The sequence below is a fragment of the Ranitomeya imitator genome, chromosome 1, assembly GCF_032444005.1.
Source record: "Ranitomeya imitator isolate aRanImi1 chromosome 1, aRanImi1.pri, whole genome shotgun sequence".
Lineage (NCBI taxonomy): Eukaryota > Metazoa > Chordata > Amphibia > Anura > Dendrobatidae > Ranitomeya > Ranitomeya imitator.
The window spans coordinates 785,259,734-785,277,635 of NC_091282.1; the positions used below are offsets into that span (position 1 = coordinate 785,259,734).

Below are 17,902 nucleotides of genomic sequence, written 5' to 3' on the forward strand. Positions count from 1 at the left end.
TAGTTGAAAGAACGGGCCGCAGACAGGCTTCGAAGGCCTAACATAATAAAATTGGACAGGCTGTAGGCACTTTATAATTGGTTCCAGGAGTACACGGGCAGCAGTAGACAGGTCAGTGGAGGCCTAGTGGAAGGAGGGACCGCAGACAGGCTTCGAAGGCCTAACATAATAAAATTGGACAGGCTGTAGGCACTTTATAATTGGTTCCAGGAGTACATGGGCAGCAGTAGACAGGTCAGTGGAGGCCTAGTGGAAGGAGGGACCGCAGACAGGCTTCGAAGGCCTAACATAATAAAATTGGACAGGCTGTAGGCACTTTATAATTGGTTTCAGGAGTACACGGGCAGCAGTAGACAGGTCAGTGGAGGCCTAGTGGAAGGAGGGACCGCAGACAGGCTTCGAAGGCCTAACATAATAAATTGGGCTGGCTGTAGGCAATTTAAAATTGGTTCCAGGGGTACACGGGCAGCAGTACACAGGTCAGTGGAGGCCTAGTGGAAGGAGGGACCGCAGACAGGCTTCGAAGGCCTAACATAATAACATTGGGCTGTAGGCACTTTATAATTGGTTCCAGGGGTACACGGGCAGCAGTGGTCTGGTCAGTGGAGGCCTAGTGGAAGGAGGGACCGCTGACAGGCTTCGAAGGCCTAACATAATAAATTGGGCCGGCTGTAGGCAATTTAAAATTGGTTCCAGGGGTACACGGGCAGCAGTACACAGGTCAGTGGAGGCCTAGTGGAAGGAGGGACCGCAGACAGGCTTCGAAGGCCTAACATAATAAATTGGGCTGGCTGTAGGCACTTTTAAATAGGTTCCAGGGGTACACGGGCAGCAGTGGTCTGGTCAGTGGAGGCCTAGTGGAAGGAGGGACCGCAGACAGGCTTCGAAGGCCTAACATAATAAAATTGGACAGGCTGTAGGCACTTTATAATTGGTTCCAGGGGTACACGGGCAGCAGTGGTCTGGTCAGTGGAGGCCGATTGTAATGAGTGTCTGCCAGTTAGTAGTCCAAAACAATAAATAAATGTGAATGTTTCGCATTAAAACAAAACGAAAACACTAAAGGGTGCAATCATTAGGTACAGTGGTGGGATCCTCTGCGTAGTTTCAGACCTACTCATTTAGCGCAAAGTATTTACTGTGGTAAATAGAGGACACTGCCCCTGACTATGTTAAGTACCATCATACATGTCAACACAATGGTATTGTCAGTGGCAGGAATGGAAGGATGTCAGAGCATAGACTAAACATTGGTGGAAGTGTGAGAGATAACTGTGGAAGTGGTAGAGCAATGTTTGACCTGGGGGTGGGTGAACTCTCTTGTGGCCGGCGGTACAGGCCCAGGGCCCCTCATGTTACAACAGTGTGTCTGACGTTGGGTGCGCACCACCACCGCCAGAGACACTTTATTGTACTATGAGGGACCCAGTGGCAGTGCTGTCGACCAAAAGCGGGCACACCCACCTCTTCAGACAAACAGCACTCTCACGGGTGCTTGCGCCAAGTCGCGATACCACGGCCCCGTGTGGGGAGTTTGGCCATTTAGGGAGGTGTAAACATGTCGTATGCTGGACAATCAGCTGCAGCAAATTAGACGTTAGAAAAGTAATTCACAGTAGTCCACAGGCAAGAGCTTTTCATAGGAAAGCTAGGTGTCGGCCGGGCAAGGTGGGGCAAAAGAATTCGAAATCCAGTTGTGGTTCATTTTAATGAATGTTAGATCATCAACATTTTGGGTAGCCAGACGAGTCCTCTTTTCGGTTAATATTGAACCTGCAGCACTGAATACTCTTTCTGATAGGACACTAGCTGCCGGGCAAGCAAGCTCCTGCAATGCATATTCTGCCAATTCTGGCCAGGTGTCTAATTTTGATGCCCAGTAATCAAATGGGAATGACGGTTGAGGGAGAACATCGATAAGGGATTAAAAATAGTTTGTAACCATACTGGACAAATGTTGTCTCCTGTCACTTTCAATTGATGCAGCAGTACCTGTCCTGTCTGCGGTCATAGCAAAATCACTCCACAACCTGGTCAGAAAACCCCTCTGTCCAACGCCACTTCTGATGTGTGCACCCCTAACACTCCTGGTCTGCTGCCCCCTGGAGTTCGTGTAAGAACGATCACGTGCGCTGTGTGCTGGGAATGCCTGAAGCAAACGGTCAACAAGAGTTGATTGTTTGGTTGCTAATATTAGTTCCAAGTTCTCATGTGGCATAATATTTTGCAATTTGCCTTTATAGCGAGGATCAAGGAGGCAGGCCAACCAGTAATCGTCATCGTTCATCATTTTAGTAATGCGTGTGTCCCTTTTGAGGATACGTAAGGCATAATCCGCCATGTGGGCCAAAGTTCCAGTTGTCAAATCTGCGGTTGTGATTGGTTGAGGGGCAGTTTCAGGCAAATCTACGTCACTTGTGTCCCTCAAAAAACCAGAACCCGGCCTTGCCACGCAACCAATTTCCTGTGCCCCCGGGAAAGCTTCCTCATTAAAAATATACTCATCCCCATCATCCTCCTCGTCCTCCACCTCCTCTTCGCCCGCTACCTCGTCCTGTACACTGCCCTGACCAGACAATGGCTGACTGTCATCAAGGCTTTCCTCTTCCTCTGGTGCAGACGCCTGATCCTTTATGTGCGTCAAACTTTGCATCAGCAGACACATTAGGGGGATGCTGATGCTTATTATGGCGTTGTCTGCACTAACCAGCCGTGTGCATTCCTCAAAACACTGAAGGACTTGACACATGTCTTGTATCTTCGACCACTGCACACCTGACAACTCCATGTCTGCCATCCTACTGCCTGCCCGTGTATGTGTATCCTCCCACAAAAACATAACAGCCCGCCTCTGTTGGCACAGTCTCTGAAGCATGTGCAGTGTTGAGTTCCACCTTGTTGCAATGTCTATGATTAGGCGATGCTGGGGAAGGTTCAAAGACCGCTGATAGGTCTGCATACGGCTGGAGTGTACAGGCGATTGGCGGATATGTGAGCAAAGTCCACGCACTTTGAGGAGCAGGTCGGAGAACCCAGGATAAGTTTTCAATAAGCACTGACCACCAGGTTTAAGGTGTGAGCCAGGCAAGGAATGTGTTTCAGTTGGGAAAGGGAGATGGCAGCCATGAAATTCCTTCCGTTATCACTCACTACCTTGCCTGCCTCAAGATCTACTGTGCCCAGCCACGACTGCGTTTCTTGCTGCAAGAACTCGGACAGAACTTCCGCGGTGTGTCTGTTGTCGCCCAAACACTTCATAGCCAATACAGCCTGCTGACGCTTGCCAGTAGCTGGCCCATAATGGGACAACTGGTGTGCAACAGTGTCAGCTGCCGATGGAGTGGTTGGCCGACTGCGGTCTGTGGAAGAGCTCTCGCTTCTGCAGGAGGACGAGGAGGAGGAGGAGGGGGTGCGAACGCCTACAGCCAACTGTTTCCTAGACCGTGGGCTAGGCACAACTGTCCCGAAATTGATGTCCCCTGTGGACCCTGCATCCACCACATTCACCCAGTGTGCCGTGATGGACACGTAACGTCCCTGGCCATGCCTACTGGTCCATGCATCTGTAGTCAGGTGCACCTTTGTACTCATAGATTGCCTGAGTGCATGGTCGATGCGCTGTTTAACATGCTGGTGCAGGGCTGGTATGGCTTTTCTGGAAAAGAAGTGTCGACTGGGTAGCTCGTAGCGTGGTTCAGCGTACTCCATCAGAGCTTTGAAAGCTTCGCTTTCAACTAACCGGTAGGGCATCATCTCTAAAGAGATTAGTCTAGCTATGTGGGCGTTAAAACCCTGTGTACGCGGATGTGAGGATAAGTACTTCCTTTTTCTAACCAGAGTCTCATGTAGGTTGAGCTGGACTGGAGAGCTGGAGATCGTGGAACTAGCGGGTGTGCCGGTGGACATGGCAGACTGAGAGACGGTTGGAGACGGTATTGTTTCCGCCGGTGCCCTAGATGCAATATTTCCTCCTACAAAACTGGTGATTCCCTGACCCTGACTGCTTTTGGCTGGCAAAGAAACCTGCACAGATACTGCCGGTGGTGCGGAAAATGGTGGCCTTACAGTGACGGAAGGGATGTTGCGTTGCTGACTAGCTTCATTGGCCGAGGGTGCTACAACCTTAAGGGACATTTGGTAGTTAGTCCAGGCTTGAAAATGCATGGTGGTTAAATGTCTATGCATGCAACTTGTATTGAGACTTTTCAGATTCTGACCTCTGCTTAAGCTAGTTGAACATTTTTGACAGATGACTTTGGATGTTGTTTAAAAAAATGCCAGACTGCACTCTTCCTAGCATCGGATCCCTTTTCAGGGATTGCAGACTGAGCTTTAACCGGATGGCCACGCTGTCCTCCAACAGGTTTTGGCTTTGCCACGCGTTTTTGGCCAGATACGGGTCCGGCAGATGGAACCTGTTGCGATGTTGATGCCTGCTGCGGCCCCTCCTCCACCTCCGCTTCAGAACTACTGCCGCCTGCACCCTGTTCCCCCAATGGCTGCCAATCGGGGTCAACAACTGGGTCATCTATTATCTCCTCTTCTAGCTCGTGTGCAACTTCGTCTGTGTCACCGTGTCGGTCGGTGGTATAGCGTTCGTGACGGGGCAACATAGTCTCATCAGGGTCTGATTGTGGATCAGTACCCTGAGAGGGCAATGTTGTGGTCTGAGTCAAAGGACCAGCATAGTAGTCTGGCTGTGGCTGTGCATCAGTGCACTCCATGTCAGAATCTACTTGTAATGGGCATGGCCTGTTAACTGTTTCACTTTCTAAGCCAGGGACGGTATGTGTAAAGAGCTCCATGGAGTAACCCGTTGTGTCGCCTGCTGCATCCTTCTCTCTTGTTGTTGTTTTGCTGAAGAGGACAAGGAAGCGACTTGTCCCTGACCGTGAACATCCACAAACGACACGCTGCTTTTACATTTACCAGTTTCAGAAGAGGAGGCAAAAGAGCTAGAGGCTGAGTCTGCAAGGTAAGCCAAAACTTGCTGTTGCTGCTCCGGCTTTAAAAGCGGTTTTCCTACTCCCAGAAAAGAGAGCGTTCGAGGCCTTGTGTAGCCAGACGACGAACCTGGCTCCACAGCTCCAGACTTAGGTAGAATATTTTTTTTCCCACGACCACCTGATGCTCCACTACCACTACCATCATTACCAGCTGACAATGAACGCCCACGGCCACGACCTCTTGCACCAGACTTCCTCATTGTTTTAAAAACTTAACCAAAGTAACTTTATTTGTTGCTGTCAAACAACTTACACGGTGAGCTATAACTTCAGTATGATCTCAATATCCCTTTACAGGTTGGTGAGACCACAAGGAAAATCAGGCACAATGTTACACACTCTGTTTTCTGTGGCACCAAATCACAGAGATGCCACACACGCAGGACTGTCACTCAAGCACAAATGTCAATATTAATCTCCCACTGTTTTTTTTTTTTTTCAGGGAGACTTTAGAAACAAAATAAAATAAAATGATTTTTTCAGGAAGAATTTAGAAACCAAATAAAATAAAATGATTTTTTCAGGGAGAATTTAGAAACCAAATAAAAAAAACAAATAGGCTTTCTATGGCCCACTGAGTGAGACATGGCACACACAGGAGTCAGGAGTGGCACACAAGCCCAGAGGCCAATATTTATCTCCCACTGATTGATTTATTGATTTTTTCAGGTAGAATTTAGAACCCAAATCAAGCAAAAAAATAAATAGGCTTTCTATGGCCCACAATTTGAGAGAGAGAGAGAGATGGCACACCCATGAGTCAAGACTGGCACACAAGCAGAAAGGGCAATATTAAGCTCCCACTGTTTTTTTTTTCAGGGAGACTTTAGAAACAAAATAAAATAAAATGATTTTTTCAGGAAGAATTTAGAAACCAAATAAATAAAATGATTTTTTCAGGGAGAATTTAGAAACCAAATAAGAAAAAAACAAATAGGCTTTCTATGGCCCACTGAGTGAGAGATGGCACACACAGGAGTCAGGAGTGGCACACAAGCCCAGAAGCCAATATTTTTCTCCCACTGATTGATGTAGTGATTTTTTTCAGGTAGATTTTAGAACCCAAATCAAGCAAAAAAATAAATAGGCTTTCTATGGCCCACTGAGTGAGAGATGGCACACACAGGAGTCAGGAGTGGCACACAAGCCCAGAGGCCAATATTTTTCTCCCACTGATTGATGTAGTGATTTTTTCAGGTAGATTTTAGAACCCAAATCAAGCAAAAAAATAAATAGGCTTTCTATGGCCCACTGAGTGAGAGATGGCACACACAGGAGTCAGGAGTGGCACACAAGCCCAGAGGCCAATATTTATCTCCCACTGATTGATTTATTGATTTTTTCAGGTAGAATTTAGAACCCAAATCAAGCAAAAAAATAAATAGGCTTTCTATGGCCCACTGAGTGAGAGATGGCACACACAGGAGTCACGAGTGGCACACAATCCCAGAGGCCAATATTTTTCTCCCACTGATTGATTTATTGATTTTTCTAGGTAGAGTTTAGAACCCAAATCAAGCAAAAAAATAAATAGGCTTTCTATGGCCCACAATTTGAGAGAGAGAGAGAGATGGCACACCCAGGAGTCAAGACTGGCACACAAGCAGAAAGGGCAATATTAATCTCCCAGTGTTTTTTTTTTTTTTTTCAGGGAGACTTTAGAAACAAAATAAAATAAAATGATTTTTTCAGGAAGAATTTAGAAACCAAATAAAATGAAATGATTTTTTCAGGGAGAATTTAGAAACCAAATAAAAAAAACAAATAGGCTTTCTATGGCCCACTGAGTGAGAGATGGCACACACAGGAGTCAGGAGTGGCACACAAGCCCAGAGGCCAGTATTTTTCTCCCACTGATTGATTTATTGATTTTTTCAGGTAGAATTTAGAACCCAAATCAAGCAAAAAAATAAATAGGCTTTCTATGGCCCACAATTTGAGAGAGAAAGAGAGATGGCACACCCAGGAGTCAAGACTGGCACACAAGCAGAAAGGGCAATATTAATCTCCCACTGTTTTTTTTTTTTTTTTCAGGGAGACTTTAGAAACAAAATAAAATAAAATGATTTTTTCAGGAAGAATTTAGAAACCAAATAAAATAAAATGATTTTTTCAGGGAGAATTTAGAAACCAAATAAAAAAAAAAAATAGGCTTTCTATGGCCCACTGAGTGAGAGATGGCACACACAGGAGTCAGGAGTGGCACACAAGCCCAGAGGCCAATATTTTTCTCCCACTGATTGATTTATTGATTTTTTCAGGTAGAATTTAGAACCCAAATCAAGCAAAAAAATAAATAGGCTTTCTATGGCCCACTGAGTGAGAGATGGCACACACAAGAGTCAGGAGTGGCACACAAGCCCAGAGGCCAATATTTTTCTCCCACTGATTGATTTATTGATTTATTCAGGTAGAATTTAGAACCCAAATCAAGCAAAAAAATAAATAGACTTTCTATGGCCCACTGAGTGAGAGATGGCACACACAGGAGTCAGGAGTGGCACACAAGCCCAGAGGCCAATATTTTTCTCCCACTGATTGATGTAGTGATTTTTTCAGGTAGATTTTAGAACCCAAATCAAGCAAAAAAAAAAATAGGCTTTCTATGGCCCACTGAGTGAGAGATGGCACACACAGGAGTCAGGAGTGACACACAAGCCCAGAGGCCAATATTTTTCTCCCACTGATTGATTTATTGATTTTTTCAGGTAGAATTTAGAACCCAAATCAAGCAAAAAAATAAATAGGCTTTCTATGGCCCACAATTTGAGAGAGAGAGAGAGAGAGAGAGATGGCACACCCAGGAGTCAAGACTGGCACTTTAGCAGAAATGCCAATCTTAATCTCCCACAAAAAAAAAACAGGGACTGTCCTACAATTACTATCTCCCTGCAGTAATCTCAGCCGGGTATGGCAGGCAGCAATAAGGAGTTTTCTGCTGCACAAATGAAATAAAAAGTGTGGACAAACAAACAAGATAGCTGTGCAGAAAGGAAGGAACAACAGGATTTGTGCTTTGAAAAAAGTAGTTGGTTTGCACAGCGGCGTACACACAGCAATGCAGCTATCAGGGAGCCTTCTAGGGCAGCCCAATGAGCTACAGCGCTGAGAAAAAAAAAAATGTAGCTTCCACTGTCCCTGCACACCGAAGGTGGTGTTGGACAGTGGAAATCGCTACAGCACAAGCGGTTTGGTGGTTAATGGACCCTGCCTAACACTATCCCTGCTTCTGACGAAGCGGCAGCAACCTCTCCCTAAGCTCAGATCAGCAGCAGTAAGATGGCGGTCGGCGGGAACGCCCCTTTATAGCCCCTGTGACGCCGCAAACAGCAAGCCAATCACTGCAATGCCCTTCTCTAAGATGGTGGGGACCAGGACCTATGTCATCACGCTGCCCACACTCTGCGTTCACCTTCATTGGCTGAGAAATGGCGCTTTTCGCGTCATTGAAACGCGACTTTGGCGCGAAAGTCGCGTACCGCATGGCCGACCCCGCACAAGGGTCGGATCGGGTTTCATGAAACCCGACTTTGCCAAAAGTCGGTGACTTTTGAAAATGAACGACCCGTTTCGCTCAACCCTACAACCGGGTATATGGCTGCACACAGACTACAGAGAGAGCTGCACACACACACAGAGACCTTGCAGAACGCTGTTAAAACAGCGCTGCAAGGCAAGAGCAAGGTGAACAGTGAACAACACACAGCGTTTTGCTAAATTAGCCTTGGGAAAGCAAAATAAAGCAATTAGCTATCTCAACTGGCCCTCAGTTAGAACACAGCGTCCTGTCCCTAACTGAAATCACAGCAGAGTGAACGCAAAATGGCGGCAGCATTTTTTATAGTGCAGAGTGACATCATTTTAGCAGCCAATCACAGCCTTGCCAGTACTTACATGCCCACCATGCTAAACAGAATGTGCCCACACTTCCATTCATTCCTCATTGGCTGCTGCGTGCAGTTTGAATTCTGGGAACTTCCGATTCCGGTATCCGATACGCGGGAAGTATCGGAATTCGGTATCGGAATTCCGATACCGCAAATATCGGCCGATACCCGATACTTGCGGTATCGGAATGCTCAACACTAGTTGGGGCTAAAGTTAGGATTAGGTTTGGGGCAAAAGTTAGGGTTAGGGCTAAAGTTAGGGTTTGGATTACATTTACGGTTGGGATTAGGGTTGGGATTAGGGTTAGGGGGGTGGTTAGGGTTATGGTTGGGATTAGGGTTAGAGGTGTGTTTGGGTTAGGGTTTCAGTTAGAATTGGGGAGTTTCCTCTGTTTAGGCACATCAGGGGCTCTCCAAACGTGACATGGCATCCGATCTCAATTCCAGCCAATTCTGCATTGAAAAAGTAAACTGTGCTCCTTCCCTTCCGAGCTCACCTGTGCACCCACACAGCGGTTTACCCCAACATATGGGGTATCAGCGTACTCAGGACAAATTGGACAACAACTTTTGGGGTCCAATTTCTCCTGTTACCCTTGGGAAAATACAAAACCGGGGGCTAAAAAATAATTTTTGTGGAAAAAAAAAGATTTTTTATTTTCACGGCTCTGCGTTATAAACTTTAGTGAAACACTTAGGGGTTCAAAGTTCTCACAACTAATCTAGATAAGTTCCTTGGGGGGTCTAGTTTCCAATATGGGGTCATTTATGGGAGTTTCTACTGTTTAGGTAGATCAGGGTTCTGCAAACGCAACGTGACACCCGCAGACCATTACATAAAAGTCTGCATTCCAAAACAGCGCTCCTTCCCTTCCGAGCTCTGCCATGCGCCCAAACGGTGGTTCCCCCCATATATGGGGTATCAGCGTACTCAGGACAAATTGAACAACAACTTTTGCAGTCCAAATTCTCCTGTTACCTTGGAGAAAATAAAAAATTGTGGGCTAAAATATAATTTTGTGGAAAAAAAGGATTTTGTTAATTTTCACGGCTCTACATTCTAAACTTTAGTGAAACAATTGGGGGCTCAAAGTGCTCAACACACATCTAGATAAGTTCCTTAGGGGGTCTTCTTTCCAAAATGGGGTCACTTGTGGGGGTTTCCACTGTTTAGGCAAACGCGATCTCAATTCCATCCAATTTTCCATTGAAAAGTCAAATGGCGCTCCTTCCCTTTCGAGTTCTTCCATGCGCCCAAACAGTGGTTTAGCCCCACACACGGGGTATCAGCGTACTCTAAACAAATTGCACAACAACTTTTGGGGTCCAATTTGTCCTGTTACCCTTGGGAAAATTAAAAATTGGAGGTGAAAATATCATTTCTTGTGAAAAAAATAGATTTTTATTTATGGCTCTACATTATAAACTTCAGTGAAACACTTGGGGCTTTAAAGTGCTCACCACACATCTAGATTAGTTCCTTAGGGGGTCTACTTTCCAAAATGGTGTCAATTGTGAGGGGTTTCCACTGTTTAGGCACATCAGGGGCTCTCCAAACGCGACATGGTGTCCGATCTCAATTCCAGCAAATTTTGCATTGAAACGTCAAATAGCGATCCTTCCCTTCCGAGCTCTGCCATGTGCCCAAACAGTGGTTTACCCCCACATATGAGGTATCAGCATACTCAGGACAAATTGTACAACGACTTATGTGGTCCAATTTCTCCTGTTACCCTTAGTAAAATAAAACAAATTGGATCTGAAGTAAAAATTTTGTGAAAAAAAAGTTAAATGTTCATTTTTTTTTTTAAACATTCCAAAAATTCCTGTGAAGCACCTGAAGGGTGAATAAACTTTTTGAATGTGGTTTTGAGTACCTTGATGGGTGCAGATTTTAGAATGGTGTCACTTTTGGGCATTTTCTCTCATATAGACCCCTCAAAGTGACTTCAAGTGTTAGGTGGTCCCTAAAAAAATGGTTTTGCAAATTTTGCTGTAAAAATGAGAAATCACTGGTCAACTTTTAACCCTAATAACTTCCTAACAAAAAAATTATGTTTCCAAAATTGTGCTAATGTAAAGCAGACATGTGGGTAATGTTATTTATTAACTATTTTGTATATGACTCTCTAAGGGCATAAAAACTAAAAGTTTAAAAATTGCTAAATTTTCAAAATTTTCGCCAGATTTCCTTTTTTTCACAAATAAACGCAAGTCAAATCGAAGAAATTTTACCACTATCATAAAGTACAATATGTCACGAGAAAACAATCTTAGAATCACCAGGATACGTTGAAGCGTTTCAGAGTTATGACCTCATAAAGTGACAGTGGTCAGAATTGAAAAAAATGGCCTGGTCAGGAAGTTGAAAACAGGCTTCGGGGTGAAGGGGTTAAAGACCTTTCCCTTTTACATGGGCGCCCAGGGCCACCGACCGGGTCGCCACCGTGACATCCCCTCTGTGAACGCAGGACCCGCTACCCCATGGCCCGGGCGAGGCGCTCCACAACCACATAGAGAGAGAATACTGCAGAAAATAAATTACATCACTGACGAAATGTAACATTTTATTGCATTGTATCTTCGCAGAGAGTCATTTCTAGGGGTTGAGGACTCTTCCAGCGAAGAGAATACTTTTGGATTTATAGTCATACAATGAAAACATGAAAGGTTGGTCAAACTTAACAACAGGATGAATGGTCAGACTCACAGGGACCACCTCAACCACTGTTGTGGCGGCCGCCTCAGTCCCTTTCTCATCAACACTGAGCACAGCTTTATGGATGGCCTGCGGAGGTGGAGAAAATGAGGGTTATTAATATATTTAGACTATAGAATGAAAAGAGATAGTTGTATTAATACAACCCCTGGCAAAAATTATGGAATCACCGGCCTTGGAGAATGTTCATTCAGTTGTTTAATTTTGTAGAAAAAAAAAGCAGAACGCAGACATAGCACAAAAACTAAAGTCATTTAAAATGGCAAATTTCTGGCTTTAACCCCTTCCCGACCCATGACGCCACGTAGGCGTCATGAAAGTCGGTGCCAATCCGACCCATGACGCCTATGCGGCGTCATGGAAAAATCGCGTCCCTGCAGATCGGGTGAAAGGGTTAACTCCCATTGCACCCGATCTGCAGGGACAGGGGGAGTGGTAGTTTAGCCCAGGGGGGGTGGCTTCACCCCCTCGTGGCTACGATCGCTCTGATTGGCTGTTGAAAGTGAAACTGCCAATCAGAGCGATTTGTAATATTTCACCTATTATAACTGGTGAAATATTACAATCCAGCCATGGCCGATGCTGCAATATCATCGGCCATGGCTGGAAATACTAATGTGCCCCCACCCCACCGATCGCCCCCCCAGCCCCCCGATCTGGCCGGTACACTGCTCCGGCTCCCCTCCGTCCAGTGCTCCGCTCCCCCCCGTGCTCTTGTCCGCTCCCCCCGTGCTCCAATCACCCCCCCGTGCTCCAATCACCCCCCCTGCACTCCGATCCACCCCCCCCGGTGCTCCGTTCCACCACCCCCGTGCTCCATTCCAGCCCCCCCATGCTCAGTTCCACGCCCCCCGTGCTCCGTTCCACCCCTCCCGCGCTCCGATTCCCCCCCCCGTGCTCCGATCCCCCCCCGTGGTCCCCCCCCACCCCATCATACTTACCGATCCAGCCGGGGTCCCGTCCGTCTTCTCCCTGGGCGCCGCCATCTTCCAAAATGGCGGGCGCATGCGCAGTGCGCCCGCCGAATCTGCCGGCCGGCAGATTCGTTCCAAAGTGCATTTTGATCACTGAGATAGATTATATCTCAGTGATCAAAATAAAAAAAAATAATAAATGACCCCCCCCCCTTTGTCACCCCCATAGGTAGGGACAATAAAAAAATAAAGAAATTTTTTTTTTTCCACTAATGTTAGAATAGGGTTAGGGTTAGGGGTAGGGTTAGGGTTAGGGGTAGGGTTAGGGGTAGGGTTAGGGTTAGGGTTAGGGGTAGGGTTAGGGGTAGGGTTAGGGTTAGGGTTAGGGCTAGGGTTAGGGCTAGGGTTAGGGGTAGGGTTAGGGTTAGGGCTAGGGTTAGGGTTTCGGTATGTGCACACGTATTCTGGTTCTCTGCGGATTTTTCCACTGCGGATTTGATAAATCCGCAGTGCTAAACCGCTGCGGATTTATGGCGGATTTACCGCGTTTTTTTCTGCGCATTTCACTGCGGTTTTACAACTGCGATTTTCTATTGGAGCAGTTGTAAAACCGCTGCGGAATCCGCACAAAGAAGTGACATGCTGCGGAATGTAAACCGCTGCGTTTCCGTGCAGTTTTTCCGCAGCATGTGTACAGCGATTTTTGTTTCCCGTAGGTTTACATTGAACTGTAAACTCATGGGAAACTGCTGCGGATCCGCAGCGTTTTCCGCAGCGTGTGCACATACCTTTAGAATTAGGCTATGTGCCCACACTGCGGATTGGCCGCTGCGGATTCGCAGCAGTGTTCCATCAGGTTTACAGTACCATGTAAACATATGAAAAACCAAATCCGCTGTGCCTATGGTGCGGAAAATACCGAGCGGAAACGCTGCGTTGTATTTTCGGCAGCATGTCAATTCTTTGTGCGGATTCCGCAGCGTTTTACACCTGTTCCTCAATAGGAATCCGCAGGTGAAATCCGCACAAAAAACACTGGAAATCCGTGGAAAATCCGCAGGTAAAACGCAGTGCCTTTTACCCGCGGATTTTTCAAAAATGGTGCGGAAATATCTCACACGAATCCGCAACGTGGGCACATAGCCTTAGGGTTAGGGTTGGAATTAGGGTTGTGGTTAGGGTTGTGATTAGGGTTATGGCTACAGTTGGGATTAGGGTTAGGGGTGTGTTGGGGTTAGTGTTGGAGGTAGAATTGAGGGGTTACCACTGTTTAGGCACATCAGGGGTCTCCAAACGCAACATGGCGCCACCATTGATTCCAGCCAATCTCGTATTCAAAAAGTCAAATGGTGCTCCCTCACTTCCGAGCCCTGACGTGTGCCCAAACAGTGGTTTACCCACACATATGGGGTACCAGCATACTCAGGACAAACTGCGCAACAATTACTGGGGTCCAATTTCTCCTGTTACCCTTGTGAATCTAAAAAAATGCTTGCTAAAACATAATTTTTGAGGAAAGAAAAATGATTTTTTATTTTCACGGCTCTGCGTTGTAAACGTCTGTGAAGCACTTGGGGGTTCAAAGTGCTCACCACATATCTAGATAAGTTCCTTGGGGGGTCTAGTTTCTAAAATGGGGTCACTTGTGGGGGTTTCTACTGTTTAGGCACACCAGGGGCTCTGCAAACGCAACGTGACACCCGCAGACCATTCCATCAAAGTCTGCATTTCAAAAGTCACTACTTCCCTTCTGAGCCCCGACGTGTGCCCAAACAGTGGTTTACCCCCACTCATGGGGTATCAGCGTATTCAGGAGAAACTGGACAATAACTTTTGGGGTCCAATTTCTCTTGTAACCCTTGGGAAAATAAAAAATTCTGGGCTAAATAATTATTTTTGAGGAAAGAAAACGTATTTATTATTTTCACGGCTCTGCATTATAAACTTCTATGAAGCACTTGGGGGTTCAAAGTGCTCACCACACATCTAGATAAGTTCCTTTCGGGGTCTAGTTTCCAAAAAGGGGTCACTTGTGGGGGGTTTCTACTGTTTAGGCACATCAGGGGCTCTGCAAACGCAACGTGACGCCCGCAGAGCATTCCATCAAAGTCTGCATTTCAAAACGTCACTACTTCAATTCCAAGCCCCGGCATGTGCCCAAACAGTAGTTTACCCCCACATATGGGGTATCACCGTACTCAGGAGAAACTGGACAACAAATATTGGGGTCAAATTTCTCCTGTTACCCTTGGGAAAATTAAAAAATTCTGGGCTAAATAATTATTTTTGAGGAAAGAAAACGTATTTATTATTTTCACGGCTCTGCATTATAAACTTCTATGAAGCGCTTGGGGGTTCAAAGTGCTCACCACACATCTAGATAAGTTCCTTTCGGGGTCTAGTTTCCAAAATGGGGTCACTTGTGGGGGGTTTCTACTGTTAAGCCACATCAGGGGCTCTGCAAACGCAACGTGACGCCCACAGAGCATTCCATCAAAGTCTGCATTTCAAAACGTCACTACTTCACTTCCGAGCCTCGGCATGTGCCCAAACAGTGGTTTACCCCCACATATGGGGTATCAGCGTACTCAGGAGAAACTGGACAACAACTTTTGGGGTCCAATTTCTTCTGTAACCCTTGGGAAAATAAAAAATTCTGGGCTAAATAATTATTTTTGAGGAAAGAAAACGTATTTATTATTTTCACGGCTCTGCATTATAAACTTCTATGAAGCACTTGGGGGTTCAAAGTGCTCACCACACATCTAGATAAGTTCCTTTGGGGGTCTAGTTTCCAAAATGGGGTCACTTGTGGGGGGTTTCTACTGTTAAGCCACATCAGGGGCTCTGCAAACGCAACGTGACGCCCACAGAGCAGTCCATCAAAGTCTGCATTTCAAAACGTCACTACTTCACTTCCAAGCCCTGGCATGTGCCCAAACAGTGATTTACCCCCACATATGGGGTATCATCGTACTCAGGAGAAACTGGACAACAACTTTTGGGGTCAAATTTCTCCTGTTACCCTTGGGAAAATAAAAAATTGCAGGCTAAAAGATCATTTTTGAGAAAATAATTTTTTTTTTTTTCATGGCTCTGCGTTATAAACTTCTGTGAAGCACTTGGGGGTTCAAAGTCCTCACCACACATCTAGATTAGTTCCTTTGGGGGTCTAGTTTCCAAAATGGTGTCATTTCTGGGGGATCTCCAATGTTTAGGCACACAGGGGCTCTCCAAACGTGACATGGTGTCCGCTAATGATTGGAGCTAATTTTCCATTTAAAAAGCCAAATGGCGTGCCATCCCTTCCGAGCCCTGCCGTGCGCCCAAACAGTGGTTTACCCCCACATATGGGGTATCAGCGTACTCAGGACAAACTGGACAACAATATTTGGGGTCCAATTTCTCCTATTATCCTTGGCAAAATAGGAAATTCCAGGCTAAAAAATCATTTTTGAGGAAAGAAAAATTATTTTTTATTTTCATGGCTCTGCGTTATAAACTTCTGTGAAGCACCTGGGGGATTAAAGTGCTCAATATGCATCTAGATAAGTTCCTTGGGGGGTCTAGTTTCCAAAATGGGGTCACTTGTGTGGGAGCTCCAATGTTTAGGCACACAGGGGCTCTCCAAACGCGACAAGGTGTCCGCTAACAATTGGAGCTAATTTTCCATTCAAAAAGTCAAATGGCGCGCCTTCCCTTCCGAGCCCTGCCGAGTGCCCAAACAGTGGTTTACCCCCACATGTGAGGTATCGACGTACTCGGGAGAAATTGCCCAACAAATTTTATGATCCATTTTATCCTACTGCCCATGTGAAAATGAAAAAATTGAGGCTAAAAGAATTTTTTTGTGAAAAAAAAGTACTTTTTCATTTTTACGGATCAATTTGTGAAGCACCTGGGGGTTCAAAGTGCTCACTATGCATCTAGATAAGTTCCTTAGGGCGTCTAGTTTCCAAAATGGGGTCACTTGTGGGGGAGCTCCAATTTTTAGGCACATGGGGGCTCTCCAAACGGCACATGGTGTCCGCTAAAGAGTGGAGCCAATTTTTGATTCAAAAAGTCAAATGGCGCTCCTTCCCTTCCAAGCCCTGCCGTGCGCCCAAACAGTGGTTTACCCCCACATATGAGGTATCAGCGTACTCAGGACAAATTGGACAACAACTTTCGTGGTTCAGTTTCTCCTTTTACCATTGGGAAAATAAAAAAATTGTTGCTAAAAGATAATTTTTGTGACTAAAAAGTTAAATGTTCATTTTTTTCCTTCCATGTTGCTTCTGCTGCTGTGAAGCACCTGAAGGGTTAATAAACTTCTTGAATGTGGTTTTGAGTACCTTGAGGGGTGCAGTTTTTAGAATGGTGTCACTTTTGGGTATTTTCAGCCATATAGACCCCTCAAACTGACTTCAAATGTGAGGTGGTCCCTAAAAAAAATGGTTTTGTAAATTTCGTTGTAAAAATGACAAATCGCTGGTCAAATTTTAACCCTTATAACTTCCTAACAAAAAAAAATTTTGTTTCCAAAATTGTGCTGATGTAAAGTAAACATGTGGGAAATGTTATTTATTAACTATTTTGTGTCACATATCTCTCTGGTTTAACAGAATAAAAATTCAAAATGTGAAAATTGCGAAATTTTCAAAATTTTCGCCAAATTTCCGTTTTTATCACAAATAAACGCAGAATTTATTGACCTAAATTTACCACTAACATGAAGCCCAATATGTCACGAAAAAACAATCTCAGAACCGCTAGGATCCGTTGAAGCGTTCCTGAGTTATTACCTCATAAAGGGACACTGGTCAGAATTGCAAAAAACAGCAAGGTCTTTAAGGTCAAAATAGGCTGGGTCATGAAGGGGTTAAGAAACACTAAAAGAAATCAAGAGCAAAAATGTGGTAGTCAGTAATGGTTCCTTTTTTAACCAAGCATAGGGGGAAAATTATGGTATCACTAAATTCTGAGGAAAAAATTATGGAATCATGAAAAACAAACAAACAAAAAAACACTCCAAAACATCACTAGTATTTTGTTGCACCACCTCTGGCTTTTATAACAGCTTCCAGTCTCTGAGGCATAGATTTATTGAGTGTCAAACAGGACTCTTCATCAAGCCTTGTCATCGACCATTTTCTTAAACTTCCACCAAAGATTTTCAATTGGATTGAGATCCGAACTATTTTCAGTCCATGACATTGACCTTATGTGTCTTTTTTCAAGGAATGTTTTCACAGCTTTTGCGCTATGGCAGGATGCATTATCATCTTGAAAAATTATTTCATCATCCCCAAACATCCTTTCAATTGATGGGATAAGAAAAGTGTCCAAAATATCAACATAAACTTGTGCATTTATTGAAGATGTAATGACAGCCAT

General features: G+C 45.2%; 1 protein-coding gene across 3 annotated transcripts in view; it reads right to left on the minus strand.

Annotated features, from left to right (window-relative positions):
- Window positions 1–10,982: 10,982 nt before the first annotated feature.
- LOC138658122 (alpha-1-antitrypsin-like) overlaps window positions 10,983–17,902 on the minus strand; it is a 52,949-nt gene continuing 46,029 nt past the window's right edge. For 2 of the 3 annotated variants that reach the window (XM_069745662.1, XM_069745663.1), the window contains exon 5: window positions 11,433–11,681. In XM_069745662.1, the coding sequence (XP_069601763.1) occupies window positions 11,493–11,681 (189 nt within the window). In that variant the 3' untranslated portion in view covers window positions 11,433–11,492. Of the gene's footprint in view, window positions 11,682–17,902 lie in introns of all 3 variants that reach the window. The other variant, XM_069745661.1, reaches the window with a different exon arrangement.